Source organism: Scyliorhinus canicula, chromosome 5 (genome assembly GCF_902713615.1).
Source record: "Scyliorhinus canicula chromosome 5, sScyCan1.1, whole genome shotgun sequence".
Classification (NCBI taxonomy): domain Eukaryota; kingdom Metazoa; phylum Chordata; class Chondrichthyes; order Carcharhiniformes; family Scyliorhinidae; genus Scyliorhinus; species Scyliorhinus canicula.
In genome coordinates this window covers 161,011,947-161,032,272 of record NC_052150.1, presented here as the reverse complement: position 1 = coordinate 161,032,272, position 20,326 = coordinate 161,011,947, and the positions used below count along the sequence as shown (strand labels likewise).

Sequence of the window (20,326 nt, the reverse complement as noted above, 5' to 3'; positions counted from 1 at the left end):
TCCTCACCCCCAAAGAACCTACTCATCCTAGTCCCGGACATGTGGGCCCGGTGCAGCACCTTAAATTGGATGAGACTAAGCCTCGCACATGAGGAGGAAGAGTTGACTCTCTCCAAGGCATCCGCCCAAGTCCCGTCCTCTATCTGCTCCCCGAGTTCCTCCTCCCATTTAGCCTTCAGCTCCTCCACTGACGACTCCTCCACCTCCTGCATTACCTTATAGATGTCGGATACCTTCCCCTCTCCGACCCACCCCCCCGAAAGCACTCTGTCCATTGTCCCCCGCGAGGGCAGCAGAGGGAATCCCTCTACCTGTCGCCTAGCAAATGCCTTTACCTGCAAGTATCTGAACATGTTCCCTTGGGGAAGCCCAAATTTATCTTCCAGTTCCCCTAGGCCTGCAAACCTCCCGCCAATAAACAGGTCCCTCAATTTACTGATGCCCACCCTTTGCCACCCCCTAAATCCCCCATCCCTGTTCCCTGGGTCTTAAAGTACAATATTAATACAATATTTCCACTAGTACGAAAAACGAGAACCAGAGGACACAATCTCAGACTAAAGGGACGATCCTTTAAAACAGAGATGAAGAGGAATTTCTTCAGCCAGAGGGTGGTAAATCTGTGGAACTCTTTGCCGCAGAAAACTGTGGAGGCCAAATTACTGAGTGTTTTTAAGACCGAGATAGATAGGTTCGTGATCAATAAGGGGATCATTTGGTTATGGGGAGAAGGCAGGAGAATGTGGATGAAAAAAAATCAGCGATGATTAGGGTAGCACGGTAGCTTGGTGGTTAGCACAGTTGCTTCACAGCTCCAGGGTCCTAGGTTCGATTCCCGGCTTGGGTCACTGTCTGTGCGGAGTCTGCACGTTCTCCCCGTGTGTGCGTGGGTTTCCTCCGGGTGCTCCGGTTTCCTCCCACAGTCCAAAGATGTTCGGGTTAGGTGGATTGACCTTGCTAAATTGCCCTTAGTGTCCAAAAAGGTTAATTGGGGTAACTGGGTTCAGGCGATGGGGTGGAGGAGGTGTGTGCTTGAGTGAGGTGCGCTTTCCAAGGGCCGATGCAGAGTCGATGGGCCGAATGACCTCATTCTGCTCCTATATTTTATGGTCTTATGGTCTAAGAAGATCAACACTTTCTGCAACATGAAAAGCTATGTAACATTTAAATGGGATTAAATAACTAATTTTATTTGCTGGCCTTTTGTTTGAACAAATGGTCTTACATTTTGCATTCACTTTAGAGGTGATCTGATACTTTGTAACTTGGTATCACTTTAGAAGATTTGCATTTAGCTTTAAGCACTGAAGACTTGTAAGGTGATATGTGCAGAAGTATCTAATAATGTGATGGTAAAATACTGATTCATGGTGATGAAAAATGCATGAGATCCTGAACCATGTTGTAATTTTCCATTAAGATTCACTTTCACTGAATCAAGCTGTGATTCATATGAATTATAATGAAATGGGTGAATGTTCATGTGTGCAAGCTACTTTGATCTGTAAATTTTATCAAAGGGATAAATTTATATGTTGGCAATATTTACCTTTGTGGCAGCATGTTTAAAAAAAGTCCTTCATTGTTGGCATTAACAGTTCCATGTGCTGGCCACATGAGCAGGATATTAAAAGTGGTAAAAATATAAAACTATGGCTGTTACACTTTTGCTATTTGTTGCCACCAGTCCTTCAAGAAAGTCAAAACCTATGAATTGAAAGAAATGTAATATGGAGGTTAGATTAATACACTTGATGGAATTAGTGATGGGAGTATTTTGCAAAGGACTCTAGAAACTAGGCTGCAATGATGCCTGGCAGACTTGTATAACCAGTCACCTGGCTTATTCCTTCACCTCATGTGTTGAAGAAACCTTTGTGCCAAAAAGACTGGAGAATTGCATTTCTTTTTTTTTAATAAACAATTTTATTGAGGTAGTTTTTGGCTTTATAAACAGTTACAGACATCATCAGAAAGAAAGCAAAAATGTGCAAACATCCATGTACTTTCAATACTTCAATCATAACATATTGCACAAGCCGCTCCTCTCCCACCGGTACTACCCGCCATATTTTCCCTCCTACTCTACTCTGAGAATTGCATTTCTAAATGAAAATTAAAAAAGATTATGCTGTTTGTTACTGTCTTTGTTTTTTCACAACTTCAAGAATGTGTTGTTCCTCGTGTCTTAATAAAGCTCGTAGTCTCAATGGTGGAGAAGATGCTTTACTGTGAATTTGTTCTCTCTTCAGAGCTTAACTTATGGCTACCTCAAATGCTGCCTGCTTGTGTCGGTGTCCTGCTTTCAGTTCTGCCTTCTGTGAAGTGTGTCGTCACTTCCTGTCCCTGTGTATATATAGCTCTCCCATGCTCCCTCTAGTGCTTGCTCAGTTGTATTGCATCTACTCAGATCTACAATCACCACATCCCCCCTTTTTTCTTTACATATTTTCTGTATATCGTTAAAGAAAATTGTACAAAACAGTTAGATTACTTACGGTATGTGTATCTATACAAGAGATGGTGCTATTGCATATTTTACAAAGCCAATTTATATTTATGAGTCCAATCTTAATAAAAACTTTTGAGTCCAAACTTGATGAATTTGTTCACTGAGTTTTTTCTTTTGTTGTTGTTGACGTGAATGTTGTCGGTGTTCTTGTTATTTTAAGTAACCGATGCGCCATCCCGCGGTGTTTGCATGGTCGAACCACTGATGTTGACTGACATGGACTTTTTTCTGTGCTTGTGGTATCGATTTATTATGTCATCTGCCTTGAAAGCTGGTGTGCTTGCTTGTTCTGGAGCAGATGTGAGTTTGTGCGATTCGTTGTCATCCCATGGCATGTTTGTAGTCTTGTCATTGTTTTGCAGTGTGCTGTGGCATTGTCCTTCATGTGCAGAGTTGTACCATTTTGTACAAATCGTTGTTTCATTGCTGTTGTTTCTGTCGTTCCTGTCTTTGTTGTTTTCGTTGCTGTTCTTGTTGCTGTTTTTGTCGTTTCTGTCATTGTTGTTGTCGCTATCTTTGTTATGCTTCTTGTTGGTTTTGTTGTTCTTCTTGTAGTTTTTGTCGTTGTGCTTGTAGTTTTTGTTGGTGCTGTTGTTCTTCTTTCTGCAGTGCTTCTTGCGATTTTTGTTGTTCTTGTCGCGCTTCATGTTGCTTTTGTTCTTGCTGTTGTTGTTCTCGTTTCTGCTGTGCTTCTTTTGGCTTTTGTTTTTCTTGTTATGCTCAATGAGTGTCCCGTGTGGATAATTTGAGTAGTTGTCACAGTTATTGGTGCGAGTGTCCTTTGTGGAATCTGTTACCGTGAACGTTTCGTCTCGAGAATGGTGAGAATGATCTGATGTTGCATTGATGCTGGTGACATCAGTCATTTGTGGTGGATTTGATTCGTCATCTTTGCTTTCTTGGTGCTCCTCTTCTGGAGTCTAATTCTTCACGATTTCATATGACGCAGTCTCTCTGGACTCTTGGTGCTCCTCTTCCGGAGTCAAAACCTTCATGATTTCAATTGACATGGTCTCTCTGGACTCTTGGCGCTCCTCTTCTGGAGTCAAAATCTTCATGGTTTCTGTTGATGTGGTCTCACTGGACTCTTGGTGCTCCTCTTCTGGAGTCAAAATCTGGATGGTTTCTATTGGCGTGGTCTCTCTGGACTCTTGGGTGGCCCTCCTCTGTGCTTCTGTACAGACAAGCTGAGAACTGTCAGTCTCGCTGTGATCCTGTACGTCGAGTGTGATCACCTTGTCACTGTTTTCGCATGCAGTGGGTAGATGTACATTGTCGTCGTCTTGTTTATGTGAGCTTGGTAGACTTTCATAGTCTGTTTGCGGTTGCTCAGATACGGCGGGTTGACCTTCATGGTCTTGTTCATGCATGGTGTTCACCAGGGAGTGTTTGCTTGCTTCCCTTTTGGAGTCTTTCATCACTCTCACTGTGGAGCCTGTCATCGCTCTCTCTGTGGAGTCTTTCTGTGTGGCATCGTCTTCTTCTTGGGTATTGCTGTCATCCAATGTATCGACGATCTGCCATGGCACCATGGTGTTGGATTCATCTACCACGAGTAGATTCATGTTGAGCTTTGCGACCATGTCGCTGATGCTGTGATCAGCATATCCGAATAACTCAGCCATGTCTGAGTAGAATTCTTCGAAAACCAAATCATCTTGGTTGGATTCATCTACCACGAGTAGATTCGTGTTGAGCTTCACGACCGTGTCACTGATGCTGTGATCAGCATATCCGAATAACTCAGCCATGTCTGAGTAGTATTCTTTGAAAACCAAATCATCTTGGTTGGATTCATCTACCACGAGTAGATTAGTGTTGAGCTTTGCGACCGTGTCGCTGATGCTGTGATCAGCATATCCGAATAACTCAGCCATGTCTGAGTAGTATTCTTTGAAAAACAAATCAACTTTTTTTGTTTCGGATTTCTTTTCATTCTCTTCACTTTGGGTGGTGCAGACTGCTTTTTCCAGGGTATTGTGCGAGTTGTTTTCAACTGCTGGTTTAAGTTCAGGCGTTTTTTTGTCTTCTGAGGCAAGAAAGTTTGGTTTTACCGCTTTAAGTACCTTGTTTTCAATTATCGGGCATTTCCCTTTTAAGTAGGCGTGGTCCGGATGCTCAGACGTCATGACGCTCGTGACGTCATGCGTAGGAATTAATTGCGCATGCGCAAATCGGCCTTCCTTTACTGTGTGGTTTTGTGTCCGCTGCGCATGCGCGGCGTGCGCATGTGCATAACGATCCGCGACCAAAACGTTTTGAGACTGCGCATGCACAAGGTGATAATGATCAGCAACACAAACTTTTTAAAACTGCGCATGCGCAGCGTGTGCATGCGCAGAATGCAAAACAGGTGATTGTAACTGCGCATGCGCGGCTTCCGTTTCCTGCGCATGCGCAGACGCAGTTTTTTGTTTGTCCCCCCAAGACTGTAAAATGTGCTCTGACGCCATTTTATCGTGGATTTCAGCGTTTTTTCTTTCTATAAGTTGTAAGTTACCTTTTCCTTTCGATCTGGATTGGATTTCAGCGTTTTGGCTTTGTGAAAAATTCAAGTTATTTCTTCTTTTTGATCTGTACTTTTCACTCGCGATTTCTTTTTTTGATCGTGATTGTCTGAGTTTTGCATAACTCAGCCTCTGTGCAGTTTGGCCTCTGAGCATACCGTGCTGTTCAAATTCCTTACAGTACTCTTCAAATTTGTTTAGTATTGTTTGTCAGTTGTTGTTGTCTTCATCTTTTGAGTATTTAAATCCATTATATACTTTCCTAGCTTCATGCCTGCGATGAGCATTGCTATTTTAATTTTGTCTGAGGCTGCTGCTACATCATTAGCTATGATATATAAATCGAACATTTGTTTAAACATTTTCCAGACATTTCTCACATTGCCGGTCGTGTCCAGCTGAGGTGGGGTTCCAAGCCACATCCTCGAATAAGCGATGTCTTCCCAAGCCCAATGTCCAGTAGGAGATTTCCATGCCGTTTTGTTCTTTCTGTGTCTGCTGCTGAGTTGTCCTGTAGCAAGCGTCTGAAGCCACTCTTGGTACCATGTGTTGTTCCTCGTGTCTTAATAAAGGGGCAGCAGGGTAGCATGGTGGTCAGCATAAATGCTTCACAGCTCCAGGGTCCCAGGTTCGATTCCCGGCTGGGTCACTGTCTGTGTGGAGTCTGCACGTCCTCTCCCTGTGTGCGTGGGTTTCCTCCGGGTGCTCCGGTTTCCTCCCACAGTCCAAAGATGTGCGGGTTAGGTGGATTGGCCATGCTAAATTGCCCGTAGTGTCCTAATTAAAGTAAGGTTAAGGGGGGGGTTGTTGGGTTACGGGTATAGGGTGGATACGTGGGTTTGAGTAGGGTGATCATGGCTCGGCACAACATTGAGGGCCGAAGGGCCTGTTCTGTGCTGTACTGTTCTATAAAGCTCGTAGTCTGAATGGTGGAGAAGATGTTTTATTGTGAATTTGTTCTCTCTTCAGAGACTAACTTACAGCTACCTCAAATGCTGCCTGCTTGTGTCTGTCCTGTTTCAGTTCTGCCTTCCGTGAAGTGTGTCATCACTTCCTGTCCCTGTGTGTGTGTGTGTGTATATAGCTCTCCCATGCTCCCTCTAGTGCTTGCTCGGTTGTATTGCATCTACTCAGATCTACAATCACCACAAAGAAGACATGTCATTTGTTCCACCAACTCCTTCAGAGCTATTTACATATCTACCCTTTTTCACTGCTTCAACACCTCTTGAATCTTTTCGTTCCATTTCTAGTTAGTTTTAATAAAAGCTTTTCTGTTCTCCTCCATAAGATTTCTTCCTTGGGTTTTAATTGTCTTTTATCTGTTGCCTACATTACTGATTCTCTTTATATCCTCTCTTTATACCATGTTGCCAATTTTTTTGCTTTCTAACTACATTTTTGAATACATATCATTAGCCCACATGTTGTTAAAGTTTCATTTGCATTTCTTAACTCCGATAAGGAATTCCAGCTTTTGTTACACCCCCTTTTTATCTTGTTACAATTTTTGTTTTTCCTGGTCATGGATCCCTTTATCTTTATGCATTGTCTTTCACATCTTTTTTAAAAATATAGTGAACCTAATTCATGTTTTAACAGTGCATGCTTTACCAAAGATCTCTCCTCTATTTCGCTCCCTCTCTCAAATAACAGATGCATCCATGCCTCCTGTGAGACCAATGGATTTTATTATCTCCCCGTTGCCATAGAGTCTGACAAATATCATAATGGGTCAATCCAATAGCCATGCAGCACAGGAAAAGCAGCTTGCTGTGGCGCAGTTTGGCTGTTGAAAGCAGGGAGGCCCTGCTCTCGGGATATACCCAGCTCGCAACGCCTTAGAGATTCAACACAATCTCGTGAGATGTTGTGATATGAATCCCGCCACAATGGGGAGATCACATTTTAGCAAATCTGCATATTCGAGCAAGGCAGTAAGTCCCAATCTAATGTGCAGATTCCCGAGGTACCGGAGGCTTTGGGATTCAACCCCTTCGCCTCTGAGATCTCGGGCGAGTGCCGTTCAGCACTGGCACACACTGTTGCTCGTTATGCTCTCCTTAATTTGCTCTGTTTTAATTATGCTAGCTCAAGAGTTGCCAGGTATCCTTTCGATACCGCCACAAGGTTCAAAACCGAATACTGATCAAAGACTCGATACACCAGTTAGTAAGTTTGAAATCAATGCACATTTATTTACACACAGTCAATTATACTCATGCACAAACTCTACTCACTAAATTACAACTACTACTAAAAGCCTATACTTAGCTTCGGGTGCCCACTCAGTCAGAGGAATAACGGCTGTTGTCCGGTTCTGAGGTTGCTGGCATCGAACTGGTATAGAATAGCAGCTAGGAGCGCCTATCTCGTAGCGTGCGTTGACTTTAGACTTGCTTGTCTGGTGCTTGGCGGGTCTCTCGTCGCTGAGACCAAAGCCAAGATGAAGAAGAGGGCAATCTGTCTTGGGGGCTCCATTTTATACCCCAAAGGGGCTTTGCACCCTTTTGAGCGGTCCTTGAACTTGGCCCCAGTTAATTGGACCATGTCCTAATCATCTGTATTGATTTTCTCCAATAAAGGGATCGTTGCTTGATCGCTGGGCGGGCCCCAGGTGATCGTTGGCCTGCCTTTGTTTTAGTCTCCACTGGCGCTGGGGAGTCTGCTCTGGTATCGTTTGCTTAAATGTTTCTCTTTTGTCCCCGGAGATAGCTCATTACTATGCTAGTGGCTTGTAGTATCGGTCTTGTCTGGGAGTTGCAAACTCCAATCCGCAGGCAAACCTTGCACCTGCTTGTTTTCTTAGCATTGTCCAATTTTCCCTTTACTCTCTGCAAGTGTCCATTTTGAAATCGGGACGTGGCCACCCCAGGTGGCTACAACACAAAACGGGGACCAGACGGAACGACACTCGTGGGAGTTTTCCAGGGGATCGGACACCCCTGTAGTGATATGCATCATTGTAGATACACAAGGGGTTAATATAAGTACATGTAGACTAGCTAGACACTAGAGGGAGCACCAGAGACATGACACTCAACCATGTACATGACAAATGGGCATTCACGATACACACAGAGGTGACACTACCACAGGGGGCATTACACCAAGCCATATATAAAGGACACCGCACACATGATCTTCCTCTTTCCAGTGGAGACACTCAGTGAGTAGAGACACAGGGTTGATTCAGTATCACACCCACCACGTGGATTGTAGCAGACTGGTTTGTCAGTCTGAGTAGCTATAGAAGGATCAACAATAGAGGCGAACCTAAGTAAGAGAATTGTAAATAGTTCAATAAATGTGTTGAAGTTATCTCCATGTCTGAACCTTCCTTTGTCAGAGTGCACATCAAGGAAGCCGCTTATGCTACATGCCCTTTGGGCAAGGTGGTGCCTTGGCAGTGCCAACCTTGCATACTGGCAGTGCCAAGGTGCCCAAGTGGCACTGCCAGCTGGCATGCGGACCCTCCCATACTGTGTTCGGGCTGGGGGGTGATGTCAGGGATTGTTTCGGGGGTCTCTGAGATTAGGGTGCCTTTTAAAAATTACGCCCTGATCTCTCGCGACAACGGGGCATTCTGGCGAGCAGAATTCCCCTCTGTACGAAACGGGACTATGTGCGGCCTTGGCCTCATGTTCTCCATTCCGGCTTCTTATTCAACGAGAGTAGTGTTGAAAAGCCATATGTTTCGTGGCACTGCGAGTGCCGGGAAACGTGCTGCTAAACGTGCTTGCTGGGGGACTTTGTTCCCTTGTGGGAAAATTGCACCCAATGTATTAGAGCCCCAGTATGTTACAATGATACCAAGTTAGAAGTTACATGGAGCAGTGCTAACTGAGGTCATTTGAATTCAGTGGTGGAATTATGATCTGGTCACATCTATGAGATGCTCCTGCATTTATGAGAAGAAAGTATAGTGCAGGAAAATCCACTCAATAGCTTTTTGTTGCATTTTGAAGGTCTCTAATGTATTTATCTTTATTAAATTTATTAGCGAGTGATCGTTGAATAAGGATTCAACCTGATTTATTGTTCGTTTATCAAAAGCGATCTTCTCCAGTGACCACTTAAATGCCCTTAAAGTTGGCGAGTCTACTACTGTTGCAGGCAGGGCGTTCCACACCCCTACTACTCTCTGAGTAAAGAAACTGCCTCTGACATCAGTCCTATATCTCTCACCCCTCAATTTAAAGCTATGTCCCCTCGTGTTGGTCATCACCATCCGAGGAAAAAGACTCTCACTGTCCACCCTATCTAACCCTCTGACTATCTTATATGTCTCTATTAAGTCACCTCTCAGCCTTCTCCTCTCTAACGAAAACAACCTCAAGTCCCTGAGCCTTTCCTCGTAAGACCTTCCCTCCATACCAGGCAACATCCTAGTAAATCTCCTCTGAACCCTTTCCAAAGCTTCCACGTCCTTCCTATAATGTGGTGACCAGAACTGCATGCAGTACTCCAGGTGCGGCCGCACCAGAGTTATGTACAGCTGCAGCATGACCTTGTGGCTCCGAAACTCAATCCCCCTGCTGATAAAGGCTAGCACACCATATGCCTTCTTAACAGCCCTATTAACCTGGGTGGCAACTTTCAGAGATTTATGTACCTGGATGCCGAGATCTCTCTGTTCATCTACACTACCAAGAATCTTGCCATTAGCCCAGTACTCTGCATTCCTGTTACTCCTTCCAAAGTGAACCACCTCACACTTTACCGCATTAAACGCCATCTGCCACCTCTCAGCCCAGCTCTGCAGCTTATCTATGTCCCTCTGTATCCTATAACGTCCTTCAGCACTATCCACAACTCCACCGACCTTCATGTCATCTGCAAATTTACTAACCCATCCTTCTACACCCTCTTCCAGGTAATTTATAAAAATGACAAACAGCAGTGGCCCCAAAACAGATCCTTGCGGTACACCACTAGTAACTGAACTCCAGGATGAACATTTGCCATCAACCACCACCCTCTGTCTTCTTTCAGCTAGCCAATTACTGATCCAAACCGCTAAATCACCTTCAATCCCATACTTCCTTATTTTCTGCAATAGCCTACCGTGGGGAACCTTATCAAACGTCTTACTGAAATCCATATACACCACATCAACCGCTTTACCCTGATCCACCTGTTTGGTCACCTTCTCAAAAAACTCAATAAGGTTTGTGAGGCATGACCTACCTTCACAAAACCGTGTTGACTATCGCTAATCAACTTGTTCTTTTCAAGATGATTATAAACCCTATCTCTTATAACCTTTTCCAACATTTTACCCACAACCGAAGTAAGGCTCACAGGTCTATAATTACCAGGGTTGTCTCTACTCCCCTTCTTGAACAAGGGGACAACATTTGCTATCCTCCAGTCTTCCGGCACTATTCCTGTCGACAAAGACGACATAAAGATCAAGGACAAAGGCTCTGCAATCTCCTCCCTGGCTTCCCAGAGAATCCTAGGATAAATCCCATCTGGCCCAGGGGACTTATCTATTTTGACATTTTCCAAAATTGCTAACACCTCCTCCTTTTGAACCTCAATTCCATCTAGCCTGGTCGACTGAACCTGAGTGTTCTCCTCGACAACATTGTCTTTCTCCAGTGTAAACAGTGACGAAAAATATCCATTTAACGCTTCCCCTATCTCCTCTGATTCCACACACAACTTTCCACTACTATCCTTGATTGTCCCTAATCTTACTCTAGTCATTCTTTTGTTCCTGATATACCTATAGAAAGCCTTAGGGTTTTCCTTGATCCTATCCGCCAACGACTTTTCGTGTCCTCTCCTCGCTCTTCTTAACATTCCCTTTAGGTCCTTCCTGGCTAACTTGTAACTCTCAAGTGCCCTAACTGAGCCTTCATGTCTCATCCTAACATAAGCCTTCTTCTTCCTCTTGACAAGTGCTTCAACTTCCTTAGTAAACCACGGTTCCCTTGCTCGACAACTTCCTTCCTGCCTGACAGGTACGTACGTATCAAGGACACGCAGTAGCTGTTCCTTGAAAAAGCTCCACATTTCGATTGTACCCATCCCCTGCAGTTTCCTTCCCCATCATATACATCCTAAATCTTGCTGAATAGCATCATAATTGCCTTTCCCCCAGCTATAATTCTTGCCTTGAAGTATATACCTATCCCTGCCCATTGCTAAAGTAAACATAACCGAGTTGTGATCACTATCACCAAAGTGCTCACCTACATCTAAATCTAACACCTGGCCGGGTTCATTACCCAGTACCAAATCCAATGTGGCCTCGCCCCTTGTTGGCCTGTCTACATACTGTGTCAGAAAACCCTCCTGCACACACTGTACAAAAACTGACCCACCTATAGTACTCGAACTATAGTATTTCCAGTCAATATTTGGAAAGTTAAAGTCCCCCATAACAACTACCCTGTTACTCTCGCTCCTGTCAAGAATCATCTTTGCAATCCTTTCCTCTACATCTCTGGAACTATTCGGAGGTCTATAGACAACTCCCAACAGGGTGACCTCTCCTCTCCTGTTCCTAACCTCGGCCCATACTACCTCAGTAGACGAGTCCTCAAACGTCCTTTCTACCGCCGTAATACTTTCCTTGATTAACAATGCCACACCCACCCCTCTTTTACCATCTTCTCTGTTCTTACAGAAACATCTAAATCCTGGAACCTGCAACAACCATTCCTGTCCCTGCTCTACCCATGTCTCCGAAATCGCCACAACATCGAGATCCCAGGTACCAACCCATGCTGCAAGCTCACCCACCTTATTCCGGATGCTCCTGGCGTTGAAGTAGACACACTTCAAACCAGCGTCTTGCTTGCCGGTGCCCTCTTTCGAACTTTTAACCCTATCCCTGACCTCATACTCTCAACATCCTGTACACTGGGACTACAATTTAGGTTACCATCCCCCTGCTTTCTGGTCCTAGTTTCTATATTTATTTGAGTAGCAATCGGAATTTCCCTTTTTGCTATCATTTTAACATTTTATATACCTCCAAAGGTTTTCTCCACATGCTTTATTTCCTTCTTTCTGGATTGGAAAGTTTGAAGGTTGGTAATTTTCCTAGCTCAGGCCTTCACAATAGGGATCAATTTTGTTGCACTTCTTGGTATCTGTAAATGTATTCACTCCCCTTACCACCTACAAACTGTGGCAGCTGTTTGCATCACCTACAAGATGCGCTGCAGGAAATCACCAAGGTGCCTTAGACAACACCTCGACACCCATGACCGCTGCCAATAGGATGGACAAGGGCAACAGGTACCTATGAACACCACAACCTGTAAGTTTCCCTCCAGGCCACTCAACATCTTGACTTAGAAATATATGATCATTCCTTCACTAAAGAGGTCGAAATACTGGAACTTCCTCCCTAATAGCACTGTGGGGGTGCACCTTTATCACAGGGACTACAGCAGTTCGAAGGCAGCTCATCACCATCTCCTCGAGGACGGGCAACGAATGCTCACCTAGCCAGCAATACCCACATCCTGTAAATACATTTTTTAAAATTCAAGTAGTTTGAGTTTGGTGACTGACATCAAAAACACTTCATTACCTCGGCATTACTTATATAGTCCTGTATTTCATTTTTCCAGCTGAAAACTTCTGGATTCTAGTTGCTTTTTTCTAATTCTTCCCCATAGTGCTCAGGCACGGAAAGTGATCTTGACAATAACTACTGAAAGCTTATCTAAGGGCGCAATTTTCCGGAAAGATTTCTAAGTGTGGTAGCGTGCGGGAATTGCCGTGAGCTTCCCGGCAATCGGCCCAGCGAGGCTCCACTCCTGCAGTGATGTCCTGGGCCTGAGATGAATGACGTCCAACAAATGCTACCATATTGTGCACTCCAACCAGAGGAGACATTTCCCCCTGATTTCCTATTGACTTAAATTTTGCTAAGGCTCATTGATGCCATACTTGTTCAAATCTTAACTTGAAGTCTAGGGCAGTCTTTCTCTCCTCTGGAATTTTTGACCATATTTGGACCATGGCTGTAAAAAGGTCAGGAGTTGAAGAACCCTGGTGGAATCCAAATAAATATCAGTGAGCAAGTTATTTCTACTAAATGTTGCTTAATATTGTAAATAGATTGTCAGCACTGTCAATGATGTATTCCATTAGTGTACTTTGCTGATGATAGGGAGTAGACTGCTGAGGTAGTTTGGATTTGTTTTGCTTTATTGTGGATCAAATTCCTGGGGCTTTCTTCCCAACAGCACTGTGGGCATAGACCACATAAATTGCAGTGGTTCAAGAAGGCAGCTCGCCACCACATCAAGGCCAATGGAGGGGATGGGCAATAAAAATGTCCATGCCCATGTCCCATGAAAGAATAAAAAATAATCTAGCCTTATGAATAAAAATGTTTGTTTTTATAAGGGATGGAGTATCTGGAGTTTAAATGTATTGAATGGGTTTCCTGAATGAGTGTTTTTCTGAAGTGTGATGTCTGTACAAGATATTTAGAATTCCATTGCTCTTGTGGTCTGCCCAAGGTGGATATTGGGTGTAGGGGGAAAGGGTGGTGGGTGGCAGAATGAGTTGGCAGGTATTGGTGCCAAGTTGGCATTGGGGCTGTAAAATGCTTTGGGATGACTCGGAGGTCGTGAATTAGCATTAAGTTTACAAAGGAGGGTGGTAAAGGAAGGTCCAGTTTGGCATGCATGCTAATGGAGAGTGGATAGGGGGTGTGAGGGCTAGAGGGCCTAATGTTTACAAAAATAACAGGGACCAAGTTTCAGAGAATTGAAGTGGGCCTTTTAACAGCTCACTCAGCACTCTGCATTCCCTGTGACTATCTCAGAGCTGTATCTGGGGATGGTGGACCGGTATCCATGGCCTTGGAGCGAGGATCCCAAGGCAGGTGTGGTGAGTGGGGAAATTTCATAGTTCAGGCTTAGATTTCTGATGTGGGATTGCCTGTTAAACCATCTTTTTTCCCCAATGCTGATTAATCTGCTGAGCTTTCACAGTATTTTCTGTCTTCATTTAAAATTTCTCGTATTCATGATCTATCTTGTATCCTGCTTTAATAATGAAAACAGTTAATTAAACTTAGTATGTGATGAAGTGATTTTATTCTCAAATATTTTGAGATTCATAGTTGCATTTCTTGGTTAATGATGTCGGCACAAAGTATGCACCACACTGGAAGGTTTCAAAATTCATTCATATGGCCTGTAAGTGTCAATTATTATCTGGAACTTTTAAGTTACTTACTTGTTTCTCTTTCTCATTTTAGCCAACAAGCCCTAAATTTGGAAAAGCTGACTCTTATGAAAAATTAGAAAAACTAGGCGAAGGGTCCTATGCCACAGTGTACAAAGGGAAAAGCAAGTGAGTACTCTGCCATTCTATCAGTATCTTGGGTGGACCGTATTCTAGGTTCTAGGTGTTGTCTCCTGCTTAGTGGGTAGCATTCCTGCCTTTGAATCAAGATATTGTGCTTTTCAGGTCCTATTCAGATATGAGGCTGATATTTCAGGGCTGGATTGAGGGCATGTTGTACTGTTGAAACATTTAAGTTGCGAAATAAATGAAACATTGGGAGTTTGAAATATATGCTAGAATGACAAAACCAAAATATAAAATGTTAATTTCTTTCATGAAAGTTATACACATTGTTAGCAATTGCTCTAAGTGAGTCAGTATTTAAATCCCATTCTGGAGACTTGAGCTCAAAATCTATTTGCACTCTCCTGTACTGAAGAAATTCTAAACCATCTTGTGGATGAGGTGCTAAACCGAGGCCTCCTCGGGTGGACACAGAAAATCCCACAGCACTATCTTGGAAAATGAACAAGGGAGTTATCCCTCGTCTCCTGGCCACCATTTATCCCCCAACTGTCACCTAAAACATGATTGGTCTGGGTCCAATCCAACACTACACCTGGTTGCTTCATGACCTCAAACTGGAGATGGGAAATAAATATTGCCCCGATTCCAGGAATATTATAAACAACTCTGAACTGCTGGGGGGAAAATGGCCATGAAAGAGCATGTGTGATGTGGTTTCTTGGTCTGCATTTCACTGGTCCAGCAATGATTTGGTTCTGGGAAATGAAGTTGAACAAATGAAGTCCGTTAGAATTAGAGAACTTAATCTGGTTTAAAGTAAGAGACGAGAAGATGGCAAAAGAAAAAACGCTCAACTAGTTGTGTTAATTTCCGTGATTTAAGCAGGGATCGAGGGCAAATAAGAACATAAGAACATAAGAACTAGGAGCAGGAGTAGGCCATCTGGCCCCTCGAGCCTGCTCCGCCATTCAATTAGATCATGGCTGATCTTTTGTGGACTCAGCTCCACTTTCCAGCCCGAACACCATAACCCTTAATCCCTTTATTCTTCAAAAAACTATCTATCTTTACCTTAAAAACATGTAATGAAGGAGCCTCAACTGCTTCACTGGGCAAGGAATTCCATAGATTCACAACCCTTTGGGTGAAGAAGTTCCTCCTAAACTCAGTCCTAAATCTACTTCCCCTTATTTTGAGGCTATGCCCCCTAGTTCTGCTGTCACCCGCCAGTGGAAACAACCTGCCCGCATCTATCCTATCTATTCCCTTCATAATTTTAAATGTTTCTATAAGATCCCCCCTCATACTTCTAAATTCCAACGAGTACAGTCCCAGTCTACTCAACCTCTCCTCATAATCCAACCCCTTCAGCTCTGGGATTAACCTAGTGAATCTCCTCTGCACACCCTCCAGCGCCAGTACGTCCTTTCTCAAGTAAGGAGACCAAAACTGAACACAATACTCCAGGTGTGGCCGCACTAACACCTTATACAATTGCAACATAACCTCCCTAGTCTTAAACTCCATCCCTCTAGCAATGAAGGACAAAATTCCATTTGCCTTCTTAATCACCTGTTGCACTTGTAAACCAACCTTCTGTGACTCATGCACTAGCACACCCAAGTCTCTCTGAACAGCGGCATGCTTTAATATTTTATCGTTTAAATAATAATCCCGTTTGCTGTTATTCCTACCAAAATGGATAACCTCACATTTGTCAACATTGTATTCCATCTGCCAGACCCGAGCCCATTCACTTAACCTATCCAAATCCCTCTGCAGACTTCCAGTATCCTCTGCACTTTTCGCTTTACCACTCATCTTAGTGTCATCTGCAAACTTGGACACATTGCCCTTGGTCCCCAACTCCAAATCATCAATGTAAATTGTGAACAATTGTGGGCCCAACACGGATCCCTGAGGGACACCACTAGCTACTGATTGCCAACCAGAGAAACACCCATTTATCCCAACTCTTTGCTTTCTATTAATTAACCAATCCTCTATCCATGCTACTACTTTACCCTTAATGCCATGCATCTTTATCTTATGCAGCAACCTTTTGTGTGGCACCTTGTCAAAGGCTTTCTGGAAATCCAGATATACCACATCTATCGGCTCCCCATTATCTACTGCACTGGTAATGTCCTCAAAAAATTCCACTAAATTAGTTAGGCATGACCTGCCTTTTACGAACCCATGCTGCGTCTGCCCAATGGGACAATTTCTATCCAGATGCCTCGCAATTTCTTCCTTGATGATAGATTCCAGCATCTTCCCTATTACCGAAGTTAAACTCACTGGCCTATAATTTCCTGCTTTCTGCCTACCTCCTTTTTTAAACAGTGGCGTCACGTTTGCTAATTTCCAATCCACCGGGACCACCCCAGAGTCTAGTGAATTTCGGTAAATTATCACTAGTGCATCTGCAATTTCCCTAGCCATCTCTTTTAGCACTCTGGGATGCATTCCATCAGGGCCAGGAGACTTGTCTACCTTTAGCCCCATTAGCTTGCCCATCACTCCCTCCTTAGTGATAACAATCCTCTCAAGGTCCTCACCTGTCATAGCCTCATTTCTATCTGTCGCTGGCATGTTATTTGTGTCTTCCACTGTGAAGACCGACCCAAAAAACCTGTTCAGTTCCTCAGCCATTTCCTCATTTCCCATTATTAAAACTCCCTTCTCATCCTCTAAAGGACCAATATTTACCTTAGCCACTCTTTTTTGTCTTATATATTTGTAAAAACTTTTACTGTCTGTTTTTATATTCTGAGCAAGTTTACTCTCATACTCTATCTTACTCTTCTTTATAGCTTTTTTAGTAGCTTTCTGTTGCCCCCTAAAGATTTCCCAGTCCTCTAATCTCCCAGCAATCTTTGCCACTTTATATGCTTTTTCCTTCAATTTGATACTCTCCCTTATTTCCTTAGATATCCACGGTCGATTTTCCCTCTTTCTTCCGTCCTTCCTTTTTGTTGGTATAAACCTTTGCTGAGCACTGTGAAAAATCGCTTGGAAGGTTCTCCACTGTTCCTCAACTGTTCCACCATAAAGTCTTAGCTCCCAGTCTACCTTAGCTAGTTCTTCTCTCATCCCCTTGTAATCTCCTTTGTTTAAACACAAAACACTAGTATTTGATTTTACTTTCTCACCCTCCATCTGTATTTTAAATTCCACCATATTGTGATTGCTCCTTCCGAGAGGATCCCTAACTATGAGATCATGAATCAATCCTGTCTCATTACACAGGACAAGATCTAGGACCGCTTGTTCCCTCGTAGGTTCCATTACATACTGTTCTAGGAAACTATCGCGGATACATTCTATAAACTCCTCCTCACGGTTGCCTTGACCGACCTGGTTAAACCAATCGACATGTAGATTAAAATCCCCCATGATAACTGCTGTACCATTTCTACATGCATCAGTTATTTCTTTGTTTATTGCCTGCCCCACCATCTCGTTACTATTTGGTGGCCGATAGACTACTCCTATCAGTGACTTTTTCGCCTTACTATTCCTGATTTCCACCCAAATGGATTCAACCTTATCCTCCATAGCACCGATGTCATCCCTTACTATTGCCCGGATGTCATCCTTAAATAACAGAGCAACACCACCTCCCTTACCATCCACTCTGTCCTTCCGAATAGTTTGATACCCTCGGATATTTAACTCCCAGTCGTGACCATCCTTTAACCATGTTTCAGTAATGGCCACTAAATCATAGTCATTTACGATGATTTGTGCCACCAACTCATTTACTTTATTCCGAATACTACGAGCATTCAGGTAAAGTACACTTATGTTGGTTTTTTTTACCTCTGTTTTGAATCTTAACATCTCCAGTTTTATTCCTTTTGTTATTACTGGGCCTATTCACTGTGCTCCCCTCAGTCACTGTACCTTGTACTGTCGCCCTTATGGATTTCTGACTATGTCTTCTCTGCCTTGCACTTTCCCCCTTACTTCCTTTTGTTTCTGTCCCTGTTTTACTACCTTCCAACTTCCAGCATTGGTTCCCATCCCCCTGCCACATTAGTTTAAACCCTCCCCAACAGCTCTAGAAAACACCCCCCCCTAGGACATCGATTCCAGTCCTGCCCAAGTGCAGACCGTCCGGTTTGTACTGGTCCCACCTCCCCCAGAACCGGTCCCAATGCCCCAGGAATTTGAATCCCTCCCTCTTGCACCATCTCTCGAGCCACGCATTCATCCTATCTATCCTGACATTCCTACTCTGACTAGCTCTTGGCACTGGTACCAATCCTGAGATTACTACCTTTGAGGTCCTACTTTTTAGTTTAACTCCCTGAATTCCGCTTGGAATTTTGTTTTTAAATTTTTTTATCCCATCCTTAAAGTTCCAACGCCAATGTGCAGAGTGGACAGGGCAAACCCTTAAGCAATCTTGTTCAAAACACAAAATAAAGAACCCAATTCTAGATCTCCACAAGCGAGATATACTGGGCGGGATTCTCTAAAAATGGGGCTATGTCCCCACGCCGGGATGAAAACCGGTGCCAACGACTCCGGCGTCAACGGCCTCCGAAAGTGAGGAATCCTGACCTTTCTACGAGGCTAGGTTGCCACCGGAGTCGCCCTGCAGCTCCAGGGGCCCGGCGCGGAGTAAAGGCGGCCCCCACGGAACCAGCCAGCCCGCCGATTGGTGTGCCCCGATCGTGGGCCAGGCCATCGTGGAGGCCCCACCCTGTGATCGAATCCCCCCGCCTTCCCCCTCCAGGACGGCCCCCGCACTCTCCCCTTGCAAGTCCCGCCGTGTGAGAGGTGAGTAATCCACGCCAGTGCGACACTGCCAAACCCGTTGGCCGGGGGGGGGGGGGGGGGGGGGGGGGGGGGGGGGGATCCCGATGGCGCCCGAAAAACGGCGCTGGAGAATGAGGAAGCTGGCGCCGGGGCACAATTCTCTTTTCCCCCCCGGGGGTTCTGATCCCGGCCACAAGATCATTGCACCTCATCTCGGGCTGAATCTGACACTTGATCTTATCCAAAAGGCCAAGATGTGATCTTGGACAAATAGATAAAGAACTGATATTTGTAAAGTTAACAGATGATACGGAATGTAGCAAAGTCATAGATTTCAGCTTGACATTGAGAGGACAGTGAAATGGGAAGATGCATGGCAGACGAAGTTCAATGTGGTGAATTGCAGGATTGGGAACCCATATCACCATCATCCTGAAAGAAAAAAAGCATTAGAATTTGCAACTTGGATGTTAGAGTGCTCACTTGCAAGAGTGATCATCGAATCATAAAATCCCTACAGTGCAGATGAGGGCCATTCGGCCCATTGAATCTGAACGACGCTCAGAAAGAGCATCCTACCGAGTCCCATTCCCCCGAAACCCCACCTAATTGTTGGACACTAAGGGACAATTTAGCATGGCCAATCCACATATGTGGTGTACACCTGTACAGCTTTGGACTGTGGGAGGAAACCAGAAAACCCAGAGGAAACCCACGCAGGCCATGAGAGAATTTACAAACTCCACACAGACAGTTAACCAAAGTCAGAATTGAACTTAGGTCCCTGGTGCTGTGAGGCTGCAGTGCTAATCGCTGTGCTGCCCTGTTGAATGAAAATCGCTTATTGTTACTATTGTCGCCACATTCCGGCGCCTGTCCGGGGAGGCTGGTACGGGAATTGAACCGTGCTGCTGGCCTGCTTGGTCTGCTTTAAAAGCCAGCGATTTAGCTCAGTGAGCTAAACCAGCCCCTAGCAAAGAAGAACCGTAATTCTATCCCCAAACCAAAAGAGAAAATGCTGCAAAATCTCAGCAGGTCTGGCAGCATCTGTAGGGAGAGAAAAGAGCTAACGTTTCGAGTCCAATGACCCTTTGTCAAAGCTAAAAGACTAGAAAGTGGGAGATATTTATACTGTAGGATGGAGAATGATGAGTCATAGCCACAGAAACCAAGGGAAAAGAGTGCTAATAGCCACAGAAACCAAGGGAAAAGAGTACAAATAGCCCACGGAAACCATGGG

General features: G+C 44.3%; 1 protein-coding gene across 4 annotated transcripts in view; it reads left to right on the top strand.

Annotated features, from left to right (window-relative positions):
* cdk14 (cyclin-dependent kinase 14) overlaps positions 1-20,326 on the top strand; it is a 776,296-nt gene that overhangs the window by 250,598 nt on the left and 505,372 nt on the right. For all 4 annotated transcript variants that reach the window (XM_038797927.1, XM_038797929.1, XM_038797930.1 and 1 more), the window contains one exon: positions 14,261-14,355. In XM_038797927.1, coding sequence (XP_038653855.1) covers positions 14,261-14,355 — 95 coding nt within the window. The remainder of the gene's footprint in view (positions 1-14,260; positions 14,356-20,326) is intronic.